The 27,807-nt window shown below is 33.5% G+C and overlaps 1 protein-coding gene across 3 annotated transcripts in view; it reads left to right on the forward strand.

The window, feature by feature from the left end:
• LOC121367707 (piwi-like protein 1) overlaps positions 1–27,075 on the forward strand; it is a 67,400-nt gene extending 40,325 nt beyond the window's left edge. For 2 of the 3 annotated variants that reach the window (XM_041492034.1, XM_041492036.1), the window contains exons 10-19: positions 3,791–3,908; positions 4,472–4,589; positions 8,302–8,489; positions 8,839–8,990; positions 9,419–9,543; positions 11,215–11,389; positions 19,093–19,249; positions 20,674–20,796; positions 22,718–22,865; positions 24,089–27,075. In XM_041492034.1, coding sequence (XP_041347968.1) covers positions 3,791–3,908; positions 4,472–4,589; positions 8,302–8,489; positions 8,839–8,990; positions 9,419–9,543; positions 11,215–11,389; positions 19,093–19,249; positions 20,674–20,796; positions 22,718–22,865; positions 24,089–24,205 — 1,421 coding nt within the window. In that variant the 3' untranslated portion in view covers positions 24,206–27,075. Of the gene's footprint in view, positions 1–3,790; positions 3,909–4,471; positions 4,590–8,301; positions 8,490–8,838; positions 8,991–9,418; positions 9,544–10,647; positions 10,823–11,214; positions 11,390–19,092; positions 19,250–20,673; positions 20,797–22,717; positions 22,866–24,088 lie in introns of all 3 variants that reach the window. The other variant, XM_041492035.1, reaches the window with a different exon arrangement.
• Positions 27,076–27,807: the final 732 nt, after the last annotated feature.

The following is a 27,807-nucleotide window of genomic DNA, read 5'->3' on the forward strand; positions in this document are numbered from 1 at the left end:
TTCCAGTTCCACAATCAAGCCATTTGTCAGACGGTGACCATCAACTACATTTGATAAACACTGCAAGTCTCCTAAGAGACTGCATCGGTAGATGCCAATGATATCAAGTCCTGGTCCAGTAGAATCTGTATTTGCAGCAGTCTGATCAAGAAACTCTAAGTCAGAACCTGTGAATGTTGATGAAGCCTTTAAACAACGTTTTCTGATTCTATAGAACTTTCCCACTGGTGTTTCTGGAAACAGTTTTCCGAATAATTCTGTGATAGCTTCCCATGAGACTCCAGTGTTATTCTTCAACAGTATCAGCTTTAAAATAATTCTGATGGTGCAATCACATACAGGAATTGTTGGTCGTCTTCCTCTTCCTTTTGCCAGTAAAATGTTCTCCAAAACATGATACTGATCATCAACTGAAACAAAAACATTGAAAATCAGTTATCAAAAACCATGTGATCAACCAAGTCATATAACTTTATAACATTTCAATTTTCACACACGTGTTGTAAGAAGTGAGGAAGAATAGACTTGAGGAAGCAAATATATATACACCAATTACTTTATAGTATAATAGTAATCAGTAATTTACAATATGAAATAATTATACAATTTTTAATAAACAAATGTCCATTTAAATTCTGTTATAAAGGTGCAAATCACTATCATCTGAGACGAATGTGCCAAATTTTAGGAGTTATTACATTGATTTGTGAAAGTAATCATTTCCACACATATTTGCTTATTAACTCAAGAATATCAAAAGTATGTGCTGCCACTTGGGATAAACAATGGTTTCCTCCAGTATGATGGACTAAACATAAATTGAATTGAATTTTTTTAATTCTTTTTAAATCAATGATAAAGTCAAACGGGTGTTATATTTTTGCCAGTGCAGTAAGGTATGTTCAAACTGACATGTATTAGCATTAACCTATATAACCTAAAACCTAAACATGGAGTTTTAAATATAATATAAATTTTCTTTGGAAGAAAAAGTTTTAAAAAAGTAAATAAATAAAAATAAAAATAATAATGTGCTGCCCCTTTAACAAAAGAAAAACAACTGCAATGTAATTTGTAAGTAAATATAACACAATCAGTATTAATAATATAATAAACGATTTCAATATAAGCTATAAATTATAACAGAAGTGGTTTTTTAATAGCCATTAATACCAGGTTTTGTGTCAACCAATCATAAGCTTGTATTAAGGTCATGTGACCAATGTAGCGAACTCGTAGGTCCATGCCGCTTCAACAATTTAATTAGCAATAAAACTAATAAAACAGAATTTTATGTACTAGTTTTATGCACATTATGTTCTAATGACCATATCACGTTAGCAATTTAACAAAGTTGAACGAATAGCTCATTACTCGTGCCTCGAAATTTTTTTATCGATTGGCCACATTGACGATGTATTTACATATTTATACACCTGTTCCAATTCAATCATCAATATTATCATTTAAAAGATAATTAATAACGACACATATATTGCAACATGTTAACAAACAATTCCGTCAACGATTGCATTAATAATTTTAAATACTTACATAGTACAGACTGAAATCTCGATGGAATCGTTTCATCGTCGCCATCCATGTCTTCTATGGGCACTGCCATTTTTTCACAAACGGGGTTCCCCTTTTCTTTTGCAAAGCGCAAAGTGAGGATAGCTTTACATGCATAGTTTCGTATACCAAACGAAAGTAGACATTTTCAGCTTTAATTTGATACCTAGTTTATATGTATTATTTTGTATGCTTATATCGAATTTATTGATCCAAATCACGAGGGTTTTTTTAAAATGTAAATAAATATTTAAAAAATTCATAGCAAATTAGGTACGTATCGAAAGCTTGTCCTCTTCTCCTTAATATTGTAACGATTTCGCTTTCTCAGCACGTGCCCACTTATAGACCGGTGCTAAAATCAAATTAAATACAGTTCTAAAAATACCTTGCTGGGTTCGGCTACCCCTTTCGGTCGTAGACTTCAAAAATTACATTTCAATATGTAAATTCATGATTAACCTTTCTCACTAACTAATCAAATAATCACATAAGTCGTCCTTTTTCACAGTGTTTATTTTAGGATTTCAGTAGATCATAAAAATCAATTACAGTTGACCAGCAAAATAATTAAGATTTTTAATAGATTTCATGATTGACATTGAGAGATACAGGTTACATAATAGTTATTCAAATTTCTACAACTCAACCACCATTCAATTCCCCGCCAATGAAACATTAAGAATCCCAATATGGATTACTATTTGTTTATTCTAAGAGAATGAAAATCCATCGAAAACGTACTTAAACATTCGTTCCCACTCGGGAAACCACAAGATTCCCAAACGTGGAATACTTGGAAATTTACGAGACAGAAATAATATTTCCTTCACTCAATTCCTCTCTCCAAAATTCCAATAATCTTCTTTCAAAAATATTTTAGTAACCTCTCAAGTGTCAATACAAAATATGCCTAACAATAATTTTAAGGTTTACGGTAATGCAATGCGACTCGGTGACAACTAACAAAAATACACTACCATTTGGTTAATGAACTAGGTAATAAATAAATAGCTTATCATTGTCGGTTCTCACATAATAAATCTAAAAACACAATTTGGAATAATAACCGAGTGAGAGAGAGCCATTCAAAATCTACACATAAAAAAACACTATCAACATACACACATGGTGTACCTGTAGTTGAAAAATCAGAAGTGAGTAAACTGATGGACAAATCTAGCATTAATATATGGAATGGCTCTCATTGGTCCAAATTAATGACATGACGATTGGTTAACCTATCATAACAATTCTTCATAGAAATAACGAAGATTAACGACAAAGTTAATTATAGCCGAATATTGCCGAAAATTATATATCGCTACAACAAAAATTACGTAAATAAAATAAACAATTCTAACTTAATTATCTTCATTCATGTAAACACTTAATTTTGATCATACCTGTCAAATGAATCTGTACTGGTACTACATTCTGACCCAGATTTAGTAGTAGTATTTGTTTTGCTATTTATTCTTCTAATGCTTGTAAAGACCATGTAACACTGCCTGATAACCCAAATGTTTACATGTTTCAAAGATAGGTTCATTGTTTTCTTTAGTTATTTCATGCCCAATACAGAAGGTGGCTGCCAACTTATCTCTGCTGTGTTTAGAGTTTTCCATAAATTAACTGATGTGACAAAAAAATTCTGAAAATGGTGTAATTGGGCCTAAAATGTTTTTAATGTGCACACAGCACTCACTCAAGGAAGCTGACATTTTTGGACACACAAATTTAGCTATTAAGCGTTTTGGTTGGCTGCTGTAGGGTTGATGTAAGAAAGCTATTTTGTGATAAGTGGAATGGGAGAGAACTCTGGATAGAGTGATGTCATACCACACTTCTGAAAATGGTACATTTAAAATTGCAACATCTGAAGTGACGACATTGTATTTTTAGTAAAAGAATACATTTCTGAGCCTACATGCAAAAAATCAGCTTATCCCCTGACAATTGTAACGGAATGACAAGATACAGGTTTGGTCCCATGGCCTAAAATGCATATGATATTTCTATCCAGGCTGCGAATTTAGCACAATTTCATGCTTATACAAATCCCAAAATATCAATATTAAATGAATATGCAGACTTCTTAAAAAAAAATGTAACCCAAAATAAGTGCCTGCTATCACAAAAGTAAAGAAGATTAGCCATATGTGTGTCTTGTTTACCATTTACTTATTTTATGCACCAATTACAAATTGTTTTGTAGGTCTGTCTGATGATGTGCGAGCTGATTTCCAGGTTATGAAGGATGTTGCAACTCACACTCGGATAGCTCCCGCAGTTAGATGTGAAAAACTTTGCAGCTTCATCAAACAAATCAATCAGTAAATTGCTCTATTTTCCCACATTTAATACCAATTCTGTCTCGAGAAGTTAATGGTGTTTATTTTTTCATTTTATTTCTTTAGTCTCCAATTTACTAATAATAAGATGAAGTGACATTATTTTAATTACAGAAAGTATTGGCAAATTTGATCTTTATGATTGGTACTTACACATGCATGATGTATGCATGTGTGTATATATATCATTCTAGATTTGTTTACTTGCAAAACTGGCTTAAAATGTTGTTTTTTTTTAAATTGGTCTCTGGTTTTTATGTACCTGTATGCTGTGTTAAAAATATCTAATTTTGTCTGTCCACTTTTTCATTTTTGGGGGGTTTTTTGTTTGGTTTTTTTACATCAAAATAGTTTGCAATTGTTCAAGGAGTCTTCCACAAGTACTGCAAAGAAATTAATAGCTTTGTCCAGTACTGATTTTTTTTAACACTAAGGATATTTGTGGTAAATCCACCAAACACATCCTTAATATATATTGCTTCATATTAATTTTGACACTTATTTTTCATTTAGTGTTGATGAAAGTTGTGTTTCTTCCAAATTAGAAATAAAGAGGTTGCAGAATACATGCATGGTTGGGGTTTGAAGTTCAGTGAAAGTCTTCTGGAAGTCAAAGGCAGAGTCTGTCCTCAAGAAAAAATATTGCAGGGAAATAATGCAGTTGTAAGTATGAGTTAAATAAATAAAAAAAATTGGGGGGGGGGGGGGGGGGGGGGTAAAAATAATGCAGTTGTAAGTTTGCTTTGAGCTTTAGTTACATCAAAAAAGGAGGACTATTTTGTCTGTGGGGAAGTGCATATATAGAATTGCTTTTGGTGGAGGTGTTTTTATTTTATTATTTTATTTTTTATTTTAGAATTAGTCTGGTAACAGCAGATTTCCTTTTGTACAATTAACTGTAGTTTAAAATGTGCTGTGGTATTGTTGAATGCATATCAGGGGTTCAAAAATGTTCAAAAAAATTACTTGCGACAGGGCAAGTGCCAATCAGATATTCACTTGCTCCATATATTTTTCCACTTGCCCATACTTCTTAAGGTACAATTGTGTTACTCTATTTAACTTGATATACAGTGCTTAATAATGTAATAATATTGAAAGTAATTGGTTTGATTGCACAAATAAAGAATTTTGCCAATAGGTTACAACACTTACTCAGGAAGTACTAAATATATATGTCTATCCAGTAGTATCCACTGTCTTCTCTATTTGTTGATTAAACTTTATTTTTTAAATTGTGTCCATTTGTAGATTTAAAATTTGTTATTTATTTGGTAGTGTCCACTTGTTCATCTCAACATAATTATTGTGTCGATGTATGTATTAGTGGATGTGGCGAGAACCCTTTCCACTTTTGAGCCATTCTTTTATGGCTGGCATTGGTTGAAAAATGTTTATGGATTTTGGCCCATGTGTCATTATTGTGAGTATATTGTTTAACATTCTCTGCCCCAAAACACTTCTCTGGGATGTTTTTACCCTGTTCATAGCTGAGAAAAGTCTCTCGCAAACAGCCGTGGCTGGGCTCAAAGTAAACATGAGCTCTGTTAATGTTTTTTAAATAGTGCATGGTTGGTAAACAACAGAAGGGGAGGGGGTGTACATCGATTGCACCATCATGATTATGATGTAGGGCTAATGAAATCTAACTTGTCATGATTATGGCATAGGGCTAATGAAATCTAACTTGTCATGATTATGGCATAGGGCTAATGAAATCTAACTTGTCATGATTATGGCATAGGGCTAATGAAATCTAACTTGTCATGATTATGATGTAGGGCTAATGAAATCTAACTTGTCATGATTATGGCATAGGGCTAATGAAATCTAACTTGTCATGATTATGGCATAGGGCTAATGAAATCTAACTTGTCATGATTATGGCATAGGGCTAATGAAATCTAACTTGTCATGATTATGATGTAGGGCTAATGAAATCTAACTTGTCATGATTATGGCATAGGGCTAATGAAATCTAACTTGTCATGATTATGGCATAGGGCTAATGAAATCTAACTTGTCATGATTATGGCATAGGGCTAATGAAATCTAACTTGTCATGATTATGATGTAGGGCTAATGAAATCTAACTTGTCATGATTATGATGTAGGGCTAATGAAATCTAACTTGTCATGATTATGATGTAGGGCTAATGAAATCTAACTTGTCATGATTATGATGTAGGGCTAATGAAATCTAACTTGTCATGATTATGATGTAGGGCTAATGAAATCTAACTTGTCATGATTATGATGTAGGGCTAATGAAATCTAACTTGTCATGATTATGGCATAGGGCTAATGAAATCTAACTTGTCATGATTATGGCATAGGGCTAATGAAATCTAACTTGTCATGATTATGATGTAGGGCTAATGAAATCTAACTTGTCATGATTATGGCATAGGGCTAATGAAATCTAACTTGTCACGATTATGATGTAGGGCTAATGAAATCTAACTTGTCACGATTATGATGTAGGGCTAATGAAATCTAACTTGTCATGATTATGATGTAGGGCTAATGAAATCTAACTTGTCATGATTATGATGTAGGGCTAATGAAATCTAACTTGTCATGATTATGGCATAGGGCTAATGAAATCTAACTTGTCATGATTATGATGTAGGGCTAATGAAATCTAACTTGTCATGATTATGATGTAGGGCTAATGAAATCTAACTTGTCATGATTATGGCATAGGGCTAATGAAATCTAACTTGTCATGATTATGGCATAGGGCTAATGAAATCTAACTTGTCATGATTATGATATAGGGCTAATGAAATCTAACTTGTCATGATTATGGCATAGGGCTAATGAAATCTAACTTGTCATGATTATGATGTAGGGCTAATGAAATCTAACTTGTCATGATTATGGCATAGGGCTAATGAAATCTAACTTGTCATGATTATGATGTAGGGCTAATGAAATCTAACTTGTCACGATTATGATGTAGGGCTAATGAAATCTAACTTGTCACGATTATGATGTAGGGCTAATGAAATCTAACTTGTCACGATTATGATGTAGGGCTAATGAAATCTAACTTGTCATGATTATGATGTAGGGCTAATGAAATCTAACTTGTCATGATTATGGCATAGGGCTAATGAAATCTAACTTGTCATGATTATGATGTAGGGCTAATGAAATCTAACTTGTCATGATTATGGCATAGGGCTAATGAAATCTAACTTGTCATGATTATGATGTAGGGCTAATGAAATCTAACTTGTCATGATTATGGCATAGGGCTAATGAAATCTAACTTGTCATGATTATGATGTAGGGCTAATGAATCTAACTTGTCATGATTATGGCATAGGGCTAATGAAATCTAACTTGTCATGATTATGAAGTAGGGCTAATGAAATCTAACTTGTCATGATTATGGCATAGGGCTAATGAAATCTAACTTGTCATGATTATGATGTAGGGCTAATGAAATCTAACTTGTCATGATTATGGCATAGGGCTAATGAAATCTAACTTGTCATGATTATGATGTAGGGCTAATGAAATCTAACTTGTCATGATTATGATGTAGGGCTAATGAAATCTAACTTGTCATGATTATGATGTAGGGCTAATGAAATCTAACTTGTCACGATTATGATGTAGGGCTAATGAAATCTAACTTCACCTTACCCGTTCATTTTACACGGACGTAGATTTACATTTGCAAAGTACTCGAAAAACATTAAGAATGTTCTGCTACAAGATTTATGATATCTAAACTAAAATATCTTGCAATGTTTATAAGAATACAGTTCATAATATTTATGCTTTGTTCAAGTGAACTCGGAAATTATAAACGTGCTTTACGCCTCCGTTCATTTGCAAAGAGTAGATTCCAGAATCCACCGCGTTAACATCTAATATAATTTGAATGACAATTTTTGCAAGGATTAAACATTTTGATTGCGTTCACGAGGCATGTATACTTTATTTTTATTTAAAATACACTTGCGAAGTCACAGTATTGTCTCAACGCTCCCATTATTTTTCAGTAATGGAGAGATGAAATCCTAGTTAATTAACCCACCAAAATCAAGAGTTCCGATTGTTCCAGCATTTAGGGTTAGGGTTAGTTCTCCTTAGAGCTATGTAAATGCTCAAACGATTGGAACTCTTTCCAAAGGTTTTACCGAGATTTGTAACAAAAAAAACCCCAGTTTTAGGTGTTAATTAGTCACTTGTCATCGGGCATATGCAGTTAACATAATTACTTGCCCGGCATAAAAATTCCACTTGGTACGGGCGTCGGGCGATGGGATTTTTGAACCCCAGGCATATTTATACCTTTTGTGACCTTTGTGATTTTTTGTGTTTTATGTTTGTGACCCTTGTATTTTAAATTGTGTAGGTGAACTACAGGCAAGAAGATGCTGACTGGTCGAGGGACATGCGTGGAAAACAACTTCTCGTGCCCGTCAATCTTCAGAACTGGGTGGTGATTGGAACACGAAGAGATGCTGGTTTGGTCACTGATCTCATCTCCACACTGAACAGGGTGGGTCCACCCATGGGTATGAACTTTGACAAACCAAGAATGTAAGTTGTAGACTTATTTTTATATACTCGTAAATATTAATTTCTCAGTGTTTACATTGAAGTAAAATGGAGTCGTAGCTTCTTCTTTTTTTCTTGGTGGTTTGTCAATTAAATATTTCAGGTTTGTTGATTCCTCGTTGTTTCTTTCACCATAGGCCACATTAGTTTATTTGGATAGTTGGTGATGCAGTGGAACATGGTAGAAAATTGATTGGTTGTCGGATTTGGGGATGCATAGACTTCAGAGCCAATGTTAAGCATCTTAAAAAAAGAAAATGATAGTTTTTATCATATGACTTCAGTTATTTTATCACAAGTAAAAGAGTGTCTTTTTAATGTCTGTTTTCAGTGTGGAGTTGCCTAGCGATAGAAATGACATGTACCTGAATGCTTTGAAAGAAAATATTTCTCGGAACACGCAGATGGTACTGTGTGTTGTACCCACAAACAAGAAAGACCGATATGATGCTATTAAAAAGACCTGTTGCCTTGATCACCCAGGTAATTATTTGATTTTGAAGTGTTTGGTCGAGTTTTTACAACAAAGCCTTGGAGCTTTCAAATTAGGGATATATTCGTAGTGATAAATTTTGTCCTACAAAATCGATACTAAAAAAGAGTAATAAATTTATGATGAAGATCGGGAGTAGATGTATGATCAGACTAAATGTGACCTTAATTTTTTTTTTTTATTTTTAATTGTATTCTTCAATGAAGTAGTGGGGGGGTGGGGGGAAAGTGTTATTATTCCATAGTTAGCTGAATGTGGACCATGTTCTCTTATTCTAAAGCAAATTACTTTCACACAAAATATGATTGCCCTAGGTAGACAAACTACTACAAAAACTCTATCAGATGAGATTAGTCTTCTCAATTTTTTTTTTGCTATCTTGATAATATATCATGTAATCGTTTTATTATTTGTTCAGTTCCCAGCCAAGTAGTTGTGTCCAGAACCATTTCCAAGAAGCAGATGTTGATGAGTGTAGCCACAAAGATAGCTATTCAGCTGAACTGCAAGCTCGGGGGAGAGGTTTGGGCAGTAGAAATTCCGGTAAGTGATGGAACTGTTACCTAAGTGGCTAGTTAGCACTTTTAAACAAAAATGTTACGCTAAATCAGTGCTGATGTTTTTATTCATTTGAACTTCGAAAAATGTAATAGAGCTATGAATGGTGCACAAAATAAAGATCACAGAAAAAAATCCTAATGCAAAACAAGTTACATGTTGTAAGTTAAATTTAGTGCTGGAGTGTCGTTAAACACTTAGTAATTCAAATCATGGAACTAGTGTCTGCATCATCTTTCAACGATTTGTATGTAGAATTTAAGCTACTTTTGCCAAATAGGAGTACAATTTGAGAAATATATTTCAAAAGATATTTGCTTAAAATATAATTCCTGGATTGATTTCAGCTACAAAATTCCTTCATTTTTTTTCTGTTTGTATTTTTTGTTTGTGTTTTTGTTTTAGCTTTATATAAACCAGCTATTGTATTTTCTCGCATTAAATTTGGACATAATTTCAGATCAATATCTGGGAACATTTTGTTCAGTATCGCATTTCACTATGCAAGTTTTCCTCCTGGCTATTTCTCATTCCAACCAGTGCACCACGGCTGGTATATCATAGACCATGGTATGTGCTATTTTGTCTGTGGGATGGTGCATATTAAAAGATCCTTTGCTTCTAATGAAAAAAAAAGAAGTGGGTTTCTTCTCCAAGACTAAATGTCAAAATCAGCAAATGTTTGACATCCAATAGCAGATGATCAATACATAATGTGTTCTAATGGTGTCATTTAAACAACGCAAAACGTTTTGTGATAAATTTAGGAAATTCCATCATAATTTATGAGCAAAATTGCATTGTTTTGATTGTGTATGTTAATAACATGTAGTGCAAGTGTATCAAGCTTGGCAAATATTTTAGCTTCCACTATACACAGTTGTCGTCTTCGATAAAGCACACGTTTTACACTGTAAGAAGATATTTTCCTTGACTGCCATCTGTTTTCGGTATCATGCCTGATCATATAAAACCAGCTTTTCTTCTATTCCAAATGGTACACGGTCATCAAGCTTTTCTCTGTTCAGCTAGGGAATCCATTAACCATGTGTAGGGTGTCTCTTTCTGCTTATTTTATTCTTATAACAGCTTGGAAATCTGATGGTGATTGGTATCGATTGCTATCACGACTCGGCACAGAAAGGAAGATCAGTGGGTGGTATTGTGGCCAGTTTAAACCCGCTCCTGACTCGCTACTACTCGAGATGCACATTTCAACACAATATGCAAGAGCTCTGTGATGGACTCAAAGTGTCGATGAATGGTTGGTCCTTGGGTTCAATCCAAGTGTTTAGTTTTCAGTTCTGGGATATGTTTCAATGTACAGTGGTTAGTCGGGTGAAAAGAATTTGTATCTTTTAATTTGATGTACTAAAAAAAAAAAAAAATTACTGATTCCAAAATATTTCTAGAGATTTCTTACACTCACTGAATGTTTAATGTGGTGAAAGTAGAATAGGAAAGTGAACCAAAACTTAGAATGCTTTTTTCTTCTTACCCGACTTGACTGAAATGCATTGTGGAAACATTTCATTTTTTACTCCCTAATATTTTGCATGTTTGCCAAGATTTTGGCGAGCTGCAGGTAGCAGCATTTTTATTTGATCTATTTTTATTTGATTTACTCACAAGGCTTTTGTTTTTGGACAACTATAGCTGCAGCACACAATGGTCATAGGCATAGATACATATCACGACTCGTCTTCCAAGGGTCGTTCTGTTGGCGGCGTAGTGTGCAGTCTGAACAGACTGATGACCAGATACTACAGCAAAGTAACGTTTCAGCACACCCACCAGGAGTTAATAGATGGACTGGAGACATCACTTTACGGTTTGTATATTTATGGTGGATTTTTGCTCAACTGAGGTTATAACCTTCCCCATAAACAATAGAATGTTACATTAATTTTCCAGTGACATGAAATTGCAAAACAATTGCACTATGCCACTTTATTTTATTTTAATTTACAGCTAGTATTGTTTTCTTACATTGAAGAGGCCTATTTTAAAAAGTTAATATTCCTGCTTGTGCTAACTTGATACATTGTTAATAAATATACTCCGATATGTCTACTGTTAAGCACTAGACATGACTTCAGATACTAATGCATATATTGGACTAGAGTGTCTTACCACTCAATTCCCCAAGAGCAGTATATCCAAGGCTGTGGTATATATTGTCCTGTCTGGGAACATGCAGATAAACGATCGCTTGCTGCTTTATCAGTAGGAGAGTAGCCTATTTGGTGGCAGCAGGCTTCCTCTTTATTTGTTTGACCAACTGTTGAAATGTTAATGCTGAACACCAAATAACCTTAATTTAAAAAACATTTGAGAGGTTTTTGTTTCACAAATATTCCTTTCTATGGTTGTGTTGTGTAATGTCAGTGTTTACCCTAGACCCCATGAATGTCTGTTGGAACTGTAAAAATTGTAACCAAAACAAAATGGTGGGGAATAACCTCTGCAATCAATCCACTAAAAGAATAAAAAGATTTTTTAGCGTTTTATCCCATGGAAAATAGAGTAAATATGTGAACTATAAAATTGCACCCAATTTTGTCTCATCACAATGATTCAGCAATATTAATTTCGATAAGTTTTTATCGGGACAAATTCAACTTCAGTTCCCCTTTCAGTACGATCAGATATAAAAATAAATCACTTCAGTTAAATAATTCACTATTATATATTATGTACTTGTGCTTAGTTTCAATTGAAAAACCAATTCCATGAAATTTAAATTATTGTTCATCAAAGATTTGACATATGCAAATAATAATAAACTTTATTGAAATATACATCTTGAAATTTAGATTTCTTTTAAACTTCTATATGTATTTCAGAATGCATCTAAAAGCAACTGAATATTTTAAAAAACAAAATCAAGGGAGAATGCCTTAGGATCCATTTCCATTTTCACCTTCTGCAGGGATTCTGTTCACATCAAACTTTTTTGCTAACTCTCTTAAACTCTAATCGTTTCTCTATCCTTCCACCAATTTTTCCATTAAAGTGTTTGCAACTTTTGAAACTTCATACAAAGATCCTCAGAGGCACTCCCAAAAATAATCTTCTAGAGTTTTGATCAAATAGTTTTGAAACCTGGTACTATGATTCTTTGAGGAAGTCTTCACAAACTTCTTTTATTAAATTTTAAATAGAAATTTAACCATAAAATTTAAAAGTCTTGCCTACTAGAGTTCTGTTTGAATAGTTCTTAAACTTCGTACTATGATTTTCTGGGTAAGTCTTCACAAATTGAGAGATTTTGGTATTGTTAAATTTTTTAACATTGACAAATTTAAAGATTTAAATAGAAATTTTATCACCACTGGTGACACTTGTCAGTGGAGCTTTACTAGTACTGTCTAGTGTCTGTCCCGTCAAATTTTGCTTTGAAATAGATCTTATAGAGTGTATTAGATTGTTCTGAAACTTGGTCAGGGTTTTATTTCTAATATTTGACTTGCCATCCATGACTTTGACTTTGGTCATTTTAGTGTTTTAAATTTTTGGGGGAATTTTCAGTTTCATTTAAAAAAACATCTTATTAGAGGTGTGCAGTATTACCGGTATACCGGTATTTTTTTCTGTCGTGGTGTGTACCGGTACGTTGCCATAGCACATAGCCTCTATATATGTGTATGTGTATGTGTATATGTATATATATATATGTATATATATATGTATGTAACCTGTGCCACCCCACTAGAGGCTCTGCATACATCCCCAACCCTCCAGATATCGTGCCAATTCTACAGGCCCAATGGGATATATATATATATATGGCACAGGTTACATTTTTTTATCTTTATATAGAGCAGAACAAAAACATTGGCTACTGAATGTCAAACGTTTGGTAATTTTGATATATAGTCTTAGAGAGGAAACCCACTACATTTTCTCATTAGTAGCACATACCACGACCTTTGCTATTCCAGTCGTGGTTCACATACGTGAATGAGAAACAGCCCAATGGGTCCACCGACTGGAATCGATCCTAGTCCGACCAAGTGTTTTACCACTGGGCTACGACCGGTCCAAGACATCAGGGGCCATTCAAATACTACGTAACGCTGGAGGGGTGGGTGTGTGTGTACGTTTTATAGCGTTACAGGTGGTTGGTGAGTGTACTGAACAGCGTTGCGTAAAACACTATTTTTTATTACTAAAAAATTGTTAAATTATTTTTCTCGTTTTTTTGTTGTCATAAACACTATGACACGGCAACACTGTTTAAACTTTAACGTAGGTAGTAATAGCTAGTTGAAAACACAAAACAATGATTATAAACTGATTTGAAATATGTGTGCTAGTAAACTTAGCTTAAAACGTATGTCCCAAATGTCCGGTTGTTACTCTGTATGCAGTGATGGTTTGCTTGGACCTGTTCTCAAGTAACTCATTCCATCATAAGTGGTTAGCTCAAGAAGGCCTACTGTTCTAGAGCTAGAGAAACATTTGGACAGTTACATCCACTCTCTCAATCAGAGAGAACGAATACACAGAATTTCTGTCTACTACCGGGCAGGCAAAGATTCTCGCTCTAATACCACAATGATCCTATGTTTGATGTTAAATACCATTACATTGATAATATTTGATTTCGCGATAACAAATATTTCACATATTAATCACTAATGCACTAATGTTTCCAAACAAGAACATGAACTAAATTCAGTACAGTAATCCAGATAATAATGACTGGAATTGACACACTACATGATTTATTCAGACATTCATAGGTTTATGGAGTTTGTTTATTCTTGAAACTAAATTGATGTTAAAGACGATTTAACTTGAACAATAATACATAAGTGTAGCAAATTGAAAACATAAATGGACCTGTTTGCCTGGGTCATCAACTGAAATAAAAGTAGCTATATAAAAGTTACTGGTAGTTAATAGCTACTGGTATAATTAAAATGGTGATAATAGAATACATTCGTTTAAACTGTCATTTTCATTATTTTTCCAGTTCAGCTGAACTGCAGAATTTATTCATCTGTTATGCTCATTTCATTTACATTATAAGGTCTTAAAATACAACAAGGCTCTGCAACTATGTTCTACTTATAAGTATTATAAGTATTAGCTATTCTCTAAATGAGATGTTTAGTCCTGCTTAATGGTTACTCGACTTTAGAGGGAAATGGAGTGTAAACTGAATCTGTAAAAATCTCTACTGGTAGGTATTTCATTGTCATATTTGTTTGACCCGTAAGTTCAAAGGCACATAGATGACATTGTATGTTGAGCAATTGTTGTATCACTGATTCGCAGTGATTAGTATGATGTCATTACTAATGTGGTATACCATGGTACATTACAAAAAAACGCGGTACCCAACACTACATCTTAGTAAGCCTTGTTAGAATCAAAAATACTAATACTATACATATACTTGTATTTATTCAAATTAATATCTAGTCTTTATGTATTGTTTTTAAAATATGCCTTTATATAATAATAATAAAAAAAGAGAATTATTTACATTGATTGGGAAATTATTTACTCCAAAATTGGAAATAAAACATAACATAGCTTTTGGGGAATGGTGCTGATTATGAGAGTCTAGAAACAGATGATAAAACTCTGTTGGTGCAATGCTAAATGCTACTGACAAAATTGAGAATCGAATAGGCCTATATTCAAACACGGTAATATTTTTCGCTATATGGGCCATTATTGGTAATTGAAATTTGACAATACTTCGATTTTGTTTAAATATCCTTTTTCATACATCCGAAGTGTTTTTAATACTACAAAATGCATTTTTCATAGTTTTAAAACACTCGTACCTCTAAGAAGTAACAGTTATGGCACAAACTCTAGTCACGGTATAGGTATTATACTTCCATAGGCATTACGTGTTTAGATAGTTTCTCATAAATTAAAAGTCCTAACGGGGCTCGAAACTCGCCAAAATATATGGTGGCCCAAAAACAAATATCCGGGCCACTAAAATTTCATTTTCAGTGGCCAAAACTTGCTTTAGGTAGCCCAAATACAAAATAATCATATTTCAGATTTTAAGTGAAATATTTAAGTAGCATATGAAATGTGTTTCAATGAAATAATTTTGACTTGAAGAACCACTTTTAGATAACAAAGATACCAACAGACATGATATTGAATGAAAAATTAAAAGAAAAAACACTGACTTGATCAAATTATTTACTTGTTTTGTACAATTTTACAAAATGTCTAACTTATAATTTTTGGTGTACATCATCAATGCAAAATTGCATGGTGTGACTCGTCTCCCAAGGGTAGCTCACCTAATACAAACAAATATTGTACAACTAGCTGGGCTACATAATTGTTGTTCATGTGTTATCAAAGTGTTCTTCGCGCGTTCAGTGTTTAATGTAAGTATTTGTAAGAAATAGATGCAAAGTGGGGTTACGGTTCTCCTTATCCTAACAGAACCTAACTTCATTTGTGCTAGGCAGAACTGAAAGACAAAGTAAACTTCATTTGCATGCTTGCTTTTTTCCTTTGCTTCTTGCTGTGTGTTTAAGAAAATTGTACCCAGCAGAGGACATCTTGATTATGATTTTACTCTGAAAATGGTAAAAATTAATTTTACTGTTTCATCAGTAAATTCAATAGGCACCAAATTAACTGGCTAGTTAAAACCCCCAATTAAAATGAGATATTTAAAAAAAACAAAAAAATGTGGAACACCACGAAGCAGATGACAAAAGCAAGCATTCGGGAATGTTCGGATTTGATCTTGTATTCGGCCGAGATGTTCCGAATGGTCACGAACTGGATCAGTCAGAATGTCTTTGTTTTATAAAGACTACACCTAACTGCATTTGGTTTACCACATGTTTGTAATATAAATTAATGTTGGCAAATTGCAATAAGCCAATATGTTCAGTTTTGTAAACCACAAGCAAGATTTTAATGTGGAATAAATATGTCATACAATTATTAATAGTGGCTCATATATTATAGAAAGAAGATTGCCAACATAATATTATTTGGGCGACTAACACCATTATTTTTTAATAATCAAGTCTCCCAAACTTGGTTTATAGTTGCTCATCACAGTGCACCAAAATGTGTTTGCAGATTAACCACATGGAATTCTTGGTTAAAGGCAGAGCTGCCAACTGCTACGCTTAGTTGACGTTTGCTAAGCTCATTTGAAAAAAAAATCCAGTATGAATTATGTTTTATTTGGCAAGCGTATACATTTCATCTTTATCACAAATTATAGGTCTATAGAGTACAGTTGAAAAGCGGGTGATTTCTGGCAATTATACTAAAAATCTTGGAATACAGCAGGGGCCTAACTAAAAACTGAATTCCTAATTTCTGTGGCTTTTTCTCTCTTTTTTTTATTCCAACATATAAAAGTATAATTTGTGGATTAAGAACCATTGTAAAACAGTTATAGTAAGGTGTATTCAATAACAGACATGTAGTTTTATTGTTGCCCCAGTGTCGCGTACTATAAAACCTTCAAAGAACTGTTCTTTAGTTATTTTACGCTTGCATGCTGTGAATATAGAAAATTGCATGTGAACGTATGCCAGTTAGGAATAGAGTAATTTTAACTTTAACTTGAAATAAGAATACAAGCATTCAAATTTAGTATTGATCACATCATCGCACACCGGTTAATTTTGGGTTTATTGTATTTCAATGCCGTTTTAAAAACAAAATTCTGGTCATTCATAATCCTGTTCAAATCGCCCGACTTATCTGACAACATTTGTTACATTTCGGGCATGTCCGTAGTTATTTGGTGTTTTCTTTTGCTGTTTATGACATTAGGCCATGCTACGTTCAAATATCATTTGCTACGCTCAGCTTGTCATGAATGCTAAGTGAGGGTTGGCAGCTCTGTAAAGGTATTTCCCTGTTTAAACGTCACTCTTGCTTACAAATGTGTGTTTGTAGATTAACCACGTGGAATTCTTGGTTAAAGGTATTTCCGTTTAAATGTCACTCTGGCTTAACTCTAACTTTATACAAATGTGGTGTTTGTAGATTAATCAAACTAAGGTTGACGACAGTCACTTTTCGCACCCTTTTTTTGACTTCGTACACAATAAATATAATCAAACTAAGGTTGACGACAGTCACTTTTCGCACCCTTTTTTTGGTTTCGTACACAATAAATATAGCATATCTCAGACTTTAGTTTTGTGATATAAATATTGATATGATTTAGAATCGAATACTTGTGCTCACCGAAACTGGTCCACCCATGATATAATAAATGACGTGTTAACTACAGTACACCGATAATCAAAGTTAATCCTGTAATATATATTTATAAAAATTGTAGTAAGATATATTTGGGTAGAAAACAATAGATGTTGACATTTTCTCTGTTATGACATTATTTTTTTAAATAGAGAGTTTGCAGGTACATAACATGTATATTATGATATCGTGATAAATGTGATAACCCTGTGCCATGTGGTTGTTACACTATTACATTCAGTTCACAGGTTTGTGTCCATGGAGAAATCATATCATTCTGCGATGAAAACTAAAATTAGAATAAGCACAAACAAATCAGTTTCAATTCCTTATTCTTAAATAGTAAACAGATTGTCATGATTCAGAATTTTAATGCCACATGATATGCATATAATATTTAAGAAATCGACAAATGTTGTGTTCATGGTGTTTCTTTTTCTTGTGTAATACTGCAATGACCCATCCCTTCCATCTTTGAGAACAACCATCGTTAAATTAGGATATTTATTTTGAAAACACAAAACATTAACCCTTAAGATATAATTTTATTTAATTTAGAAACTATTACTCCTCAAACTTAATCATGTTCATAGGTGCAATTCCTCTCAGTCTAATTCTGATTATTTTGAGGAGAGTGATTTCCACCTCCCTCGTAAGCATTTTGAGGAGTTCGATTTTTAGCACTCCTGGGTTTTTCAAAAACGAAAGTCTGATATCTTATCATAATTCAACTTCAAATCCATATTTTGTAAAAGGTAAAAAAAATTAATCATAAGATTTCCTTCAAACACATTCAGGAGCATTAGTAATGTCCAAAAAAACAATTGCATTTTGCAATTTTGTATAGAAAATCTTCCAGCATTCTTCAAACGGAAACCTCATCTACCCAGTTTATAGTAAAGTGACGCCATTCAAATTCAAAATTAGCTACATTATTACAAGGCTTTGTCATATTAAAATAAAAACTGGTCTAACTTTGACCCCTGTCGAATTTCTAGAACGAGGACAATGTTTACAGGTCGGTATTTTTTTATTTTTCCTAATTCTGGACAAAATATTAATTTAAGTTTTAAAAGATGAAAGAAATAAAAATTTAAAAAGTACCTTTCATCAAATATATCATAAACAAAAATTACCATTGGATTGGTTTTATTTATTGTGTACGAAGCCAAAACAAGGGTCCGAAAAGTGACTGTCAACATTCATTATTAGATTATAGAGGTCACCTTTTGCACCACTTAGTGCACTGTGTTTGGTGTGGTTGGTACATTTTAGAAAAAAAAATCAAATTCTTTCTTTGCTCAGGAGCTCTACAGCAGTATCATTCTGTGAATGGAGCTCTGCCAGAGAAGATCATAGTCTACAGAGATGGTGTGGGAGATGGACAGCTGCCTGTTGTGTATGAGCACGAAGTACCACAGATGATCCAGGCTATTAAGAAGAGTGGAGGCCCAGGCTATGAGTATGTGAAAACCAGATCTCGGTGTGGGGATGCAATAGAGCTATATCAAAAACTTGATGCAGTTTTGTTGTAATGTATTACAGCAAGATTGTTGGAATCTTTTAGTCCTGTCTAATTTCTTGGTCATTAAATTGGTATTTTAAAATGTGATGTATTTTTAGTTTTCAGATTTTTGTTGTGTAAATCATTTATTTCATGATAATTGTTTTACCTTATGGAAGTGTGAACCACAACCACACTACACACTATAAATGGCATTGATGCAGTCATTAATACATAAGTGAATAAAACAGTTCTGTGGCTCATACTTGTATGAACATAAACAATTATCATGTTCATGTCTTACAATTCCAAGTGTATCACTATTTCATCAGTACAAAATTCTATGAAACAATAGTTTTATATTCAGTTCTTTACTTTATTTATTTCTGAAAATAGTGCAGAATTTACGTGCATGGAGTAATAATTAAATTTAAGTTGCATTCATTACAATATAACGACATCCCATTGGTCAGGAACCAAAAAATCATCTGCAAACGTCTGTGATGCTGATATCATTTGGACCAATCCAAACATTTATCCCCAAAAAAGTATTTACAGATTAAAATTGCTCAGATTTAACACAGAAATTGCTTCGACTTGATTTGAAGCCCCGGATTTCATACTTTTATCAACCCATGCTGATAACAGGACCATTAAATTTACCTTTAGACTACTGGATAAATTTTTTGAAAAAAACCACGAGTGGGTACAAGTTTATAATTTTTACTCGCATATATTCACTTAAATAATTTATAAATACATAAAGTTCATATTTGAATCGGTAAGTATTATTTTCCTGGGTTTTTATAATTTTTATGATATTTCAGATCAGTTTATGTTCACTCAAATTAGGCAAAAAAGTCACGTTTACTTACCGGCATTTGTGGCCAGCTGTCCAGTATTTGTCTTACTTTTCTCGATTCATATCCCAATTTTTAATGATTTTCGTTGTTGGTAAAACGATCAAATTTGTTATCAAATTAGCTGTCACAATCAACTACCGATCCCTGAAAATTAATGTGACGTGCCTCCATTGTTGAAAATACTTGCCAAAAGCCACTTTATCAACTAAAAATTACAAGCTATTTTCAAAGCAAAAAAAAAAATCTAAACATACAGGAAGCTGAGTTGTCTTCTGTTTCCTGTTATAAAAAGTCTTTCCGGTGAGTGTCGTGTGCAAAACGGCGTTAAATATGAATTGGAGAATGCACTGTAAACCATGTACAGTATGTCGACTTCCGTGATGTCGGGTGAGATATCTTGCCTGCAGTAGTCAGAAGGTTAAGACTATTTGAAGGATTGGCATATATATATATATATATATATATATAAATGAAACATGAAGTGCTAGGGTTACTAATTTTTGTTAATTTTTCTTGTAGCCCCAAAGTTGCAGTAGTGATTGTCAAGAAACGAATCAATGCACGTTTCTTTGCTCAAGTTGGTGGATATGTCAATCCCATACCAGGAACAATTGTTGATTCAGAAGTGACAAAGCCTGAGTGGTAAGCAGTTAAAATAAACGGTGTAGCCTCATCCATAGTTCACAACAGAAAGGGTTAACAAACGGCGGTTGCAAAATGAAGTACTACAAGGCGTTGGAACTGTCAGAGAGGGGGGGGGGGGGGGGCGGGGGGGGGGGGGGGGGGGGGGGGGGGGGGGGGGGGGGGGGGGGGGGGGGGGGGGGGGGGGGGGGGGGGGGGGGGGGGGGGGGGGGGGGGGGGGGGGGGGGGGGGGGGGGGGGGGGGGGATCGAGAGTTACATACGCTCAGTAATGGGGGGGGGGGATCTATGGGCCGGAGTCTGTTACCCCAGAAGTTTGCACTGTAGTCCACTAGTAATGCATATAGCTGGTGAAATTCTTGGCCCAAGATTGGAACAAGTATGACTCACATTTCTATCCTTGAATGTAATTGGTCAGTGCAGGAATATACGATATCCAACTGTTACAAGCGTTCCATGTACATGGGGTTCTAGATTTATTTATTTTTAAATTCACTTACCATGGGACCAGTGGATTTGAAAATTTACTGGTCATTGTGAAAAATTCACTTGCCCAATTTCAACTGTTTATAAAACACAAAACCCCATTAAATTGAAATAATTAACTTTTTAATATACATTTTGCATACTAAGATCATGTTAAATCAATTTGTCAATTTACACAACATGCTCATTGGGCATATTTTATGGTATGTTTAGAAAAACATGCAAACAATTTTCATCAGTTTAGAATAAAGTTACTTATTAATATTTAAAAATAATTGTTTCCACTAATACCACCTAAGTTATAAAAACTATCCATGTTACCTATTAGAACAATTAACAGCATTAAAAACAAATTAATATTTTATCACTTATAAATGTGTATATATTTATTTACTTATAAATGGGAATTCGTCCCCCCACCCCAAAAAAACTACAAAAAACAAACCTTTATTAGCATAAACTGTACATGTATTATAGGTTAAGACATACAATTCCACACCACACACCAAATTAGTAATTTTTCGATGTAGATACTTTATTAAATTTATCTATTCGATGATATTGTGTATTTAATTATATATATTTTTGTTTGTTTTGCAATTTATTTGATATTTTATAAATTAACTTAATAATTTCTACTTTTAAAGTTTTGCAAACGTAAATGGTGGCTTGCAACCTTTAAACTAATAAAATACTGGTTACCGTTTGACACTCTATTAATATTAGTATCAAAGGAACAAATATTTGGATTCCAGTGCAAGAAAAAAACAAAATGGCGGCAATACGATGAACTTTTGTTTTTTTTCAATGTTTACATTTTATAACTTGAATAAAGTTACATCGGTAGGTATATTGATGTTGTGGATGAGTCGAAGATTACTGGTGATCAACTATTTGTCAGTGAAATATTGCATGTGACAGCAAATCGAAAAAAGTGACTTAGATGTTTCTTTTGTTTTTGTACGATAGTATGTGTTCAAGAAAATATGAACTGTGGTGAAAATAGACTTTGGAAATGAGGGTAGTAAACGTCGCATGCGACGCCTTGTTTTGCAACCGCTGTAAAAGATTAAGCATGAATAAATAAATGTGCATGTTTTTTGTTAGTTTTGTTTTTTTTGTTTTTACTTATATTTAGTAACAGTTTGTTCAATGTAGCATCGTGATTCATTTTGCAAGTTTAAGAGATTACTATATAATTAAATTTAGTAATGCTTAATTGAATGTTGTTAATCAAAATTCTAAAAATGTACCCTTAGTGAAATATAAATTGTTCGTAGACTTGAGCATTTGAGATTTTTGCTTCAACAGCAACAGTCAATTATTCTTGTACTTCTTTGAAAATGTAGTCTACAAGGGGAAACATTGGTGGAGAATATTAAGTATTGCTATCATGTTTGTGGAAACCTGTTTTGATACTGAACCTAATGTTTTCAGGTACGACTTCTTCCTGATAAGTCAAAGTGTGCGCCAGGGAACAGTGACACCAACGCATTACAACATAATCTGGGATAAAACTGGACTGAAGCCGGATCACATGCAGAGACTGGCATACAAACTGACACATCTCTACTACAACTGGCCGGTACGTACATTAGGCAGTCTACTATCAGAGGTTGGGACGGGACGTAGCCCAGTGTTGAAGCGTTCGGCTGGTGTAGGATCAATCCCCATCAGTGGGCCTATTGGGCTATTTCTTGTTCCAGCCAGTGCACCATGACTGGTATATCAAATGCTGTGGTATGTGCTATCCTGCTTGTGGGGTGGCACATAAAATAGATCCCTTGCTACTGATGGAAAATGTAGCATGTTTTGACATCCTATAGTCGATGATCAATAAATCAATGTACTCTGTTGGTGTTGTTAAGCAAAACAAACTTTTTAACCAAGTACATTCAGCATATTTGCACTATCTTCTTTTTTTTCTCTCTGTTTTTTTTTGTAAGTGATTTATTGTGAAGTTTTCATGGGTAGTTCTGAAACTTTATGGGCTACAGTAATTATTTGAGGCAGTCTTCACAAACTAACCAAGATGTTTACAAGAATAACAGAAACAGGTTTCTCCTGTCGCTCTGTTTCTGCCATCAGTGCATCTAAATAACCACATGTTGGACGTCAAATATCCATAGTTCGATTTGCGGAAGTATTAAATATTATTTTTCTTTGTTAATATACACCTGTCTATGATGGGTTGAATAATTATGGTATGGCATTGTCCATACGTCCGTCTGTTAACCTTTTCTTGTCTGGACCATATCTTGAATACAGGACCATCAAACCTAAGATGTAGGAACAACTTGGGATGGTGGTGTGTTGCGTACTATTACTAGGTCACTGTGACCTACTTTTTACGGTCTACTGCACATAACAGTAAATCCGTGTCCGGATCATATCTTGCATACAGGGACATCGTCTCCCATGTAGGAACTTGTGATGGTGGTATGTCGTGTACTATTACTAGGTCACTGTGACCTACTTTTCAGTCTACTGCACGTAACAGTAAATCCTTGTCCAGATCATATCTTGCATACAGGACCATTAAACCTCACATGTAGGAAAACACTTAGGATGGTTGTGTGTGTCACATACAATTACTAGGTCACTGTGATAAAAATAACGGGCGTGTTATGTACCTCACCGGTACTCTTTGTTCCAAGTTTGAAAAGAAATGTAATACACACAGGCAGCCACCAAATAATGGTTAAAGCTGAACATGTAGACTGTTGAGACTAATATTTGTGTACATTAGCTATAAACTGTAATTAGAGCAGCAGAATGTTGTGAATACAATTTTCGTTTTCTTTTCAGGGTACAATTCGTGTTCCGGCACCTTGTCAGTATGCACACAAACTTGCCTTCCTCGTTGGCCAGTCACTTCATAAGGAGCCGTCCCCAGCCTTGGCAGACAGACTTTTCTTCTTGTGATTGTGGCAATATTCACTGGTGCTTCAAGTTGCAACTGAGACATAAGACTTGTTCATTACATACCATTTGTTTATATGGTTCACTGCCAATCACATACCTTTTTTCTTTTTTTTTCTTCTGTTCATCATCTCATTTAATATGCTTAGTAGTTAAGACATTACATTTTCTAAATGGGAGATGCTTTCAGAAGTTGTGTTCATAATATTACCATGCATAACCTGAAAGAAAAAGGTTTTGTCAGCAAAAACATGTTAGAATTATGGTGAAAAGAGAAAAAAACCCTAGTATTACCTCTTTTCCCTTCACTTTAGTAATGTTTGTAAAATGGTGATTATTAGTTAAATTGTTTTCTAAAACACATAGTTCTTTTTGTAATCAGTTTATTCAAAATGAGATTTTCATAAAGCTGACATTGCATTTTGTAATGGTGAAAACAGATTTTTTTATTATTATTATTTGGTTTGTTCAGGCTTTTTTTTTGGTTGTTTTTCTTCTTCTTCTTTTTATAATTATACCACAGGTTGGTTGTGCAAATGGCAAAAAGTAGTTAGGAAATTAAAGTCAAGTATTTTACTGTTAGCTAGTTATTGGCTAGATGTGCCAAATTTATGAAAAGATTTTAATAGTTTTGTTTATATTTTAGTTGATTTGTATTCATGGATTAGAATTTTATTGGGAATTGATAAACCAACCATCATCCAATGTTATTACCTGACTTGTAGTTTAGTGAAAAGCAACAGAACCAGCATGTTGTAATGATTCAATTTGCTTGTTTTAAAAATGCTGCAATAAAAACAATTTTTTTTTTTTAAAGAACATAAGAAGCTTGATTTGGTTTTGTTGGGATTTTTTTGCAAGTATTTGATTTCATACAAGTTGAATGAAGAGCATTTTCCTTTCTTTGTTCCTCTGTGCAACATTTGGTTCAGTTTTGTTAAAAGTACATTGATGATTACATTCCACTGGTTTATTCACATTTGCTAAAATTGCATACTCAGTATAGTTTCTTGTTTAAAATATCAGTTTCTGTAAATTCAGCTGTAACTGGTTGTCATAATGTTTATAAGAGGCCCAAACTGGATTTCGTATCCAGTCGTATATATTGGGAAATAAAATAAGGTTTGACCTAGTACCAATACAGGATGATCAGAAACGCATTTAATACACCGCCATTGATATTTAATGTAGAAGAAAATTTATTTAATAATGCAATTTTAGTCTTAAAACTTAAAATATCTGTTGGTTGACAAAAAATTGGACAGTCCTTATAAATTCATGATTTCTAAAATGGATGGCTTGTATGTTTCTTGTGAAATGTTCAATGATTTTTCTGGTAGCTTTTTTAAGGATGGCTATGAAATTTGATAATAAAAGGAAAACAAAAATTAATGTTTAGCCAGTAAGGTCTACAAACATTGAGCTTGTACATGTATACTAATACAAGGTCAGGTTAGTTTTGGACGTAAACTGAGTGCAACTCTTTAATTGCAGAGACAGTTCCAAGTTCACTGCAGTGTTGAGAAAGCAAGAAATGTTTTATTTAATGATGTGCTCAGCACATTTAAATTACGGTTATATAGTTGTGGACCAAAAAGATTGTTAAGGAGGAAACCTTTTGTTGCTACACCATGGATTACTAATTTTGATTAATAGCAAAGGATCTTTTATATTCACCATCCCACAGACTGGATAGTGCATACTATGGCCTTTGTTAACCGGTTGTGGAGGACTGCCCAGAACAAAAACTAGTTTGACAGGGATTGATCCTGGGCCAACGATGCATTAGGTGAGCACCTGCTGCATCCTTACCCATATCATTGTCGACATGTTTCCTTCAAATAAGAACCTTTAATGACTAAAATTGCACATTCAATAGATCATCTTTTGATTTCTTATGTATTTGTTGTCCTAATTATAGTAGTTCGGAAATTACATTTACTATTGCAGACCTCGCCATTCAAGGGGAGCTAACACTATCACTCCCCGAGACTAGTTGAAGGACTAATTTTTAGCATGTGAATTTATATGGCATCAGTATAATTGTTCTCCATAATATAAGTTAATGGAGGAATTAATCGTTCCCCACAATTTTAATTTCGTGGAAATTGCTGATGTATCATTTTTCATACGTAGGAAATTATTGTATACACAAACACTGATGTTCTAAACAAGAAAATGTATTTAATATGTAATTTAGTGCTGAAGAGTATTGTTAGATGGAAATATGAGAATGGCAAACTCGTGAGAGTCGTTGAATCCTTCATGAATGTCTTAAATAACATTCCAGCATGTATGTATCACAATGTTAACAAATGATTGCTGCAGTGTCGATCGTAAAGTCTGTAATAAAAGTTTTTTTAAAAGTTCAATTTTCTGTTTAAAGATTGTGAAAATGATATATATTTCTTAAGAAGGTGTTAATGTTTAAAGTTTAGAATATAAATTTGTTTTGTTTATACATGAATGGGTGTGTGTTTAACGAAATCTCAGCACAAAATTGTTCTGGTGTTACTTTTTGTTTTTCAAGCAGCGAGTTGAGTTAAGCTTGATGTCTTTTTCAGCATCCTGTTTTTGGGGTTTTTTAAAGAATATTTTTGGAGTTAAAATATTTACTTTGTTGGGTGAAAATTTTGACAATATTGAGACATCTTGTTTGTTTTTCTTTCATGTTTAATACCTACCGTTTGTCTTGATTGACCACATCTGTAATGTGCAGCTTTACACAAACCCTAGTTTATAATCCCACAAAATCTGTTAAAGGGACATTCCTGAGTTTGCTGCAATTTTTAAGATGTTATAGACTAACAGACTTTCTAACGAATGTAATTACATATCAAATATATTTTTCTGCATAAAATATTAGCGGCTGTATATTAAACATGTTTCTGATCGTTATAATATTTGTACTAGGTTAAATTTCATTTTATTTCCTAAAATATATTTTTTCATACCTACGAAATTATTTGAAGACAAAATCCATTTTGGGCTTTTTACAAATATTAGACGACTAGAAACACATTGAATATACAGACGCTAATATTCTAAACAAGAAAATATATTTAATATGTAAGTTTAATTGTAGAAATAATTTATTAGTCGGAAACATCTTACAATGCAGCAAACTCGGGAGTGTCCTTTTAAATGGCAGCCTGAAAAAAAGGATTTGTAGAAAACTGCATTTGATGTCACTTTTAGATGGAATTAATATGATTTAAAATCTCTGACTATTGATAAAACAACCAAAGAAAACTCCAAATTCATGCAGTTTTAATAACCATTGTTTTCCTGAGAATGGGACACCTTCACATTTTAAAAATGAACCATTGGTGCTTTTAAAACTCATTTACAATTCAGTGTTAATATTTGTTAATATTACACTTGCTTGAAATAGTTTTTTCATATCTAGTCATTATGATGTTTGAGTGTCTGTCATCTATAAACTTATTGGGATACCCTAACTAAAAATTTGAAAACCTTGCCTTGTTCATGATGAGTCGAAATGAATTGTCAAATATCCTTGCGATGTTGGCTCATCGCGTGGAATTTCTGCATTTCAATCTGTCATGGTGTTTACCCGGTGTCATCAGTTACAGGACATTTCA

This window comes from Gigantopelta aegis, chromosome 3, assembly GCF_016097555.1.
Source record: "Gigantopelta aegis isolate Gae_Host chromosome 3, Gae_host_genome, whole genome shotgun sequence".
Taxonomy (NCBI): domain Eukaryota; kingdom Metazoa; phylum Mollusca; class Gastropoda; order Neomphalida; family Peltospiridae; genus Gigantopelta; species Gigantopelta aegis.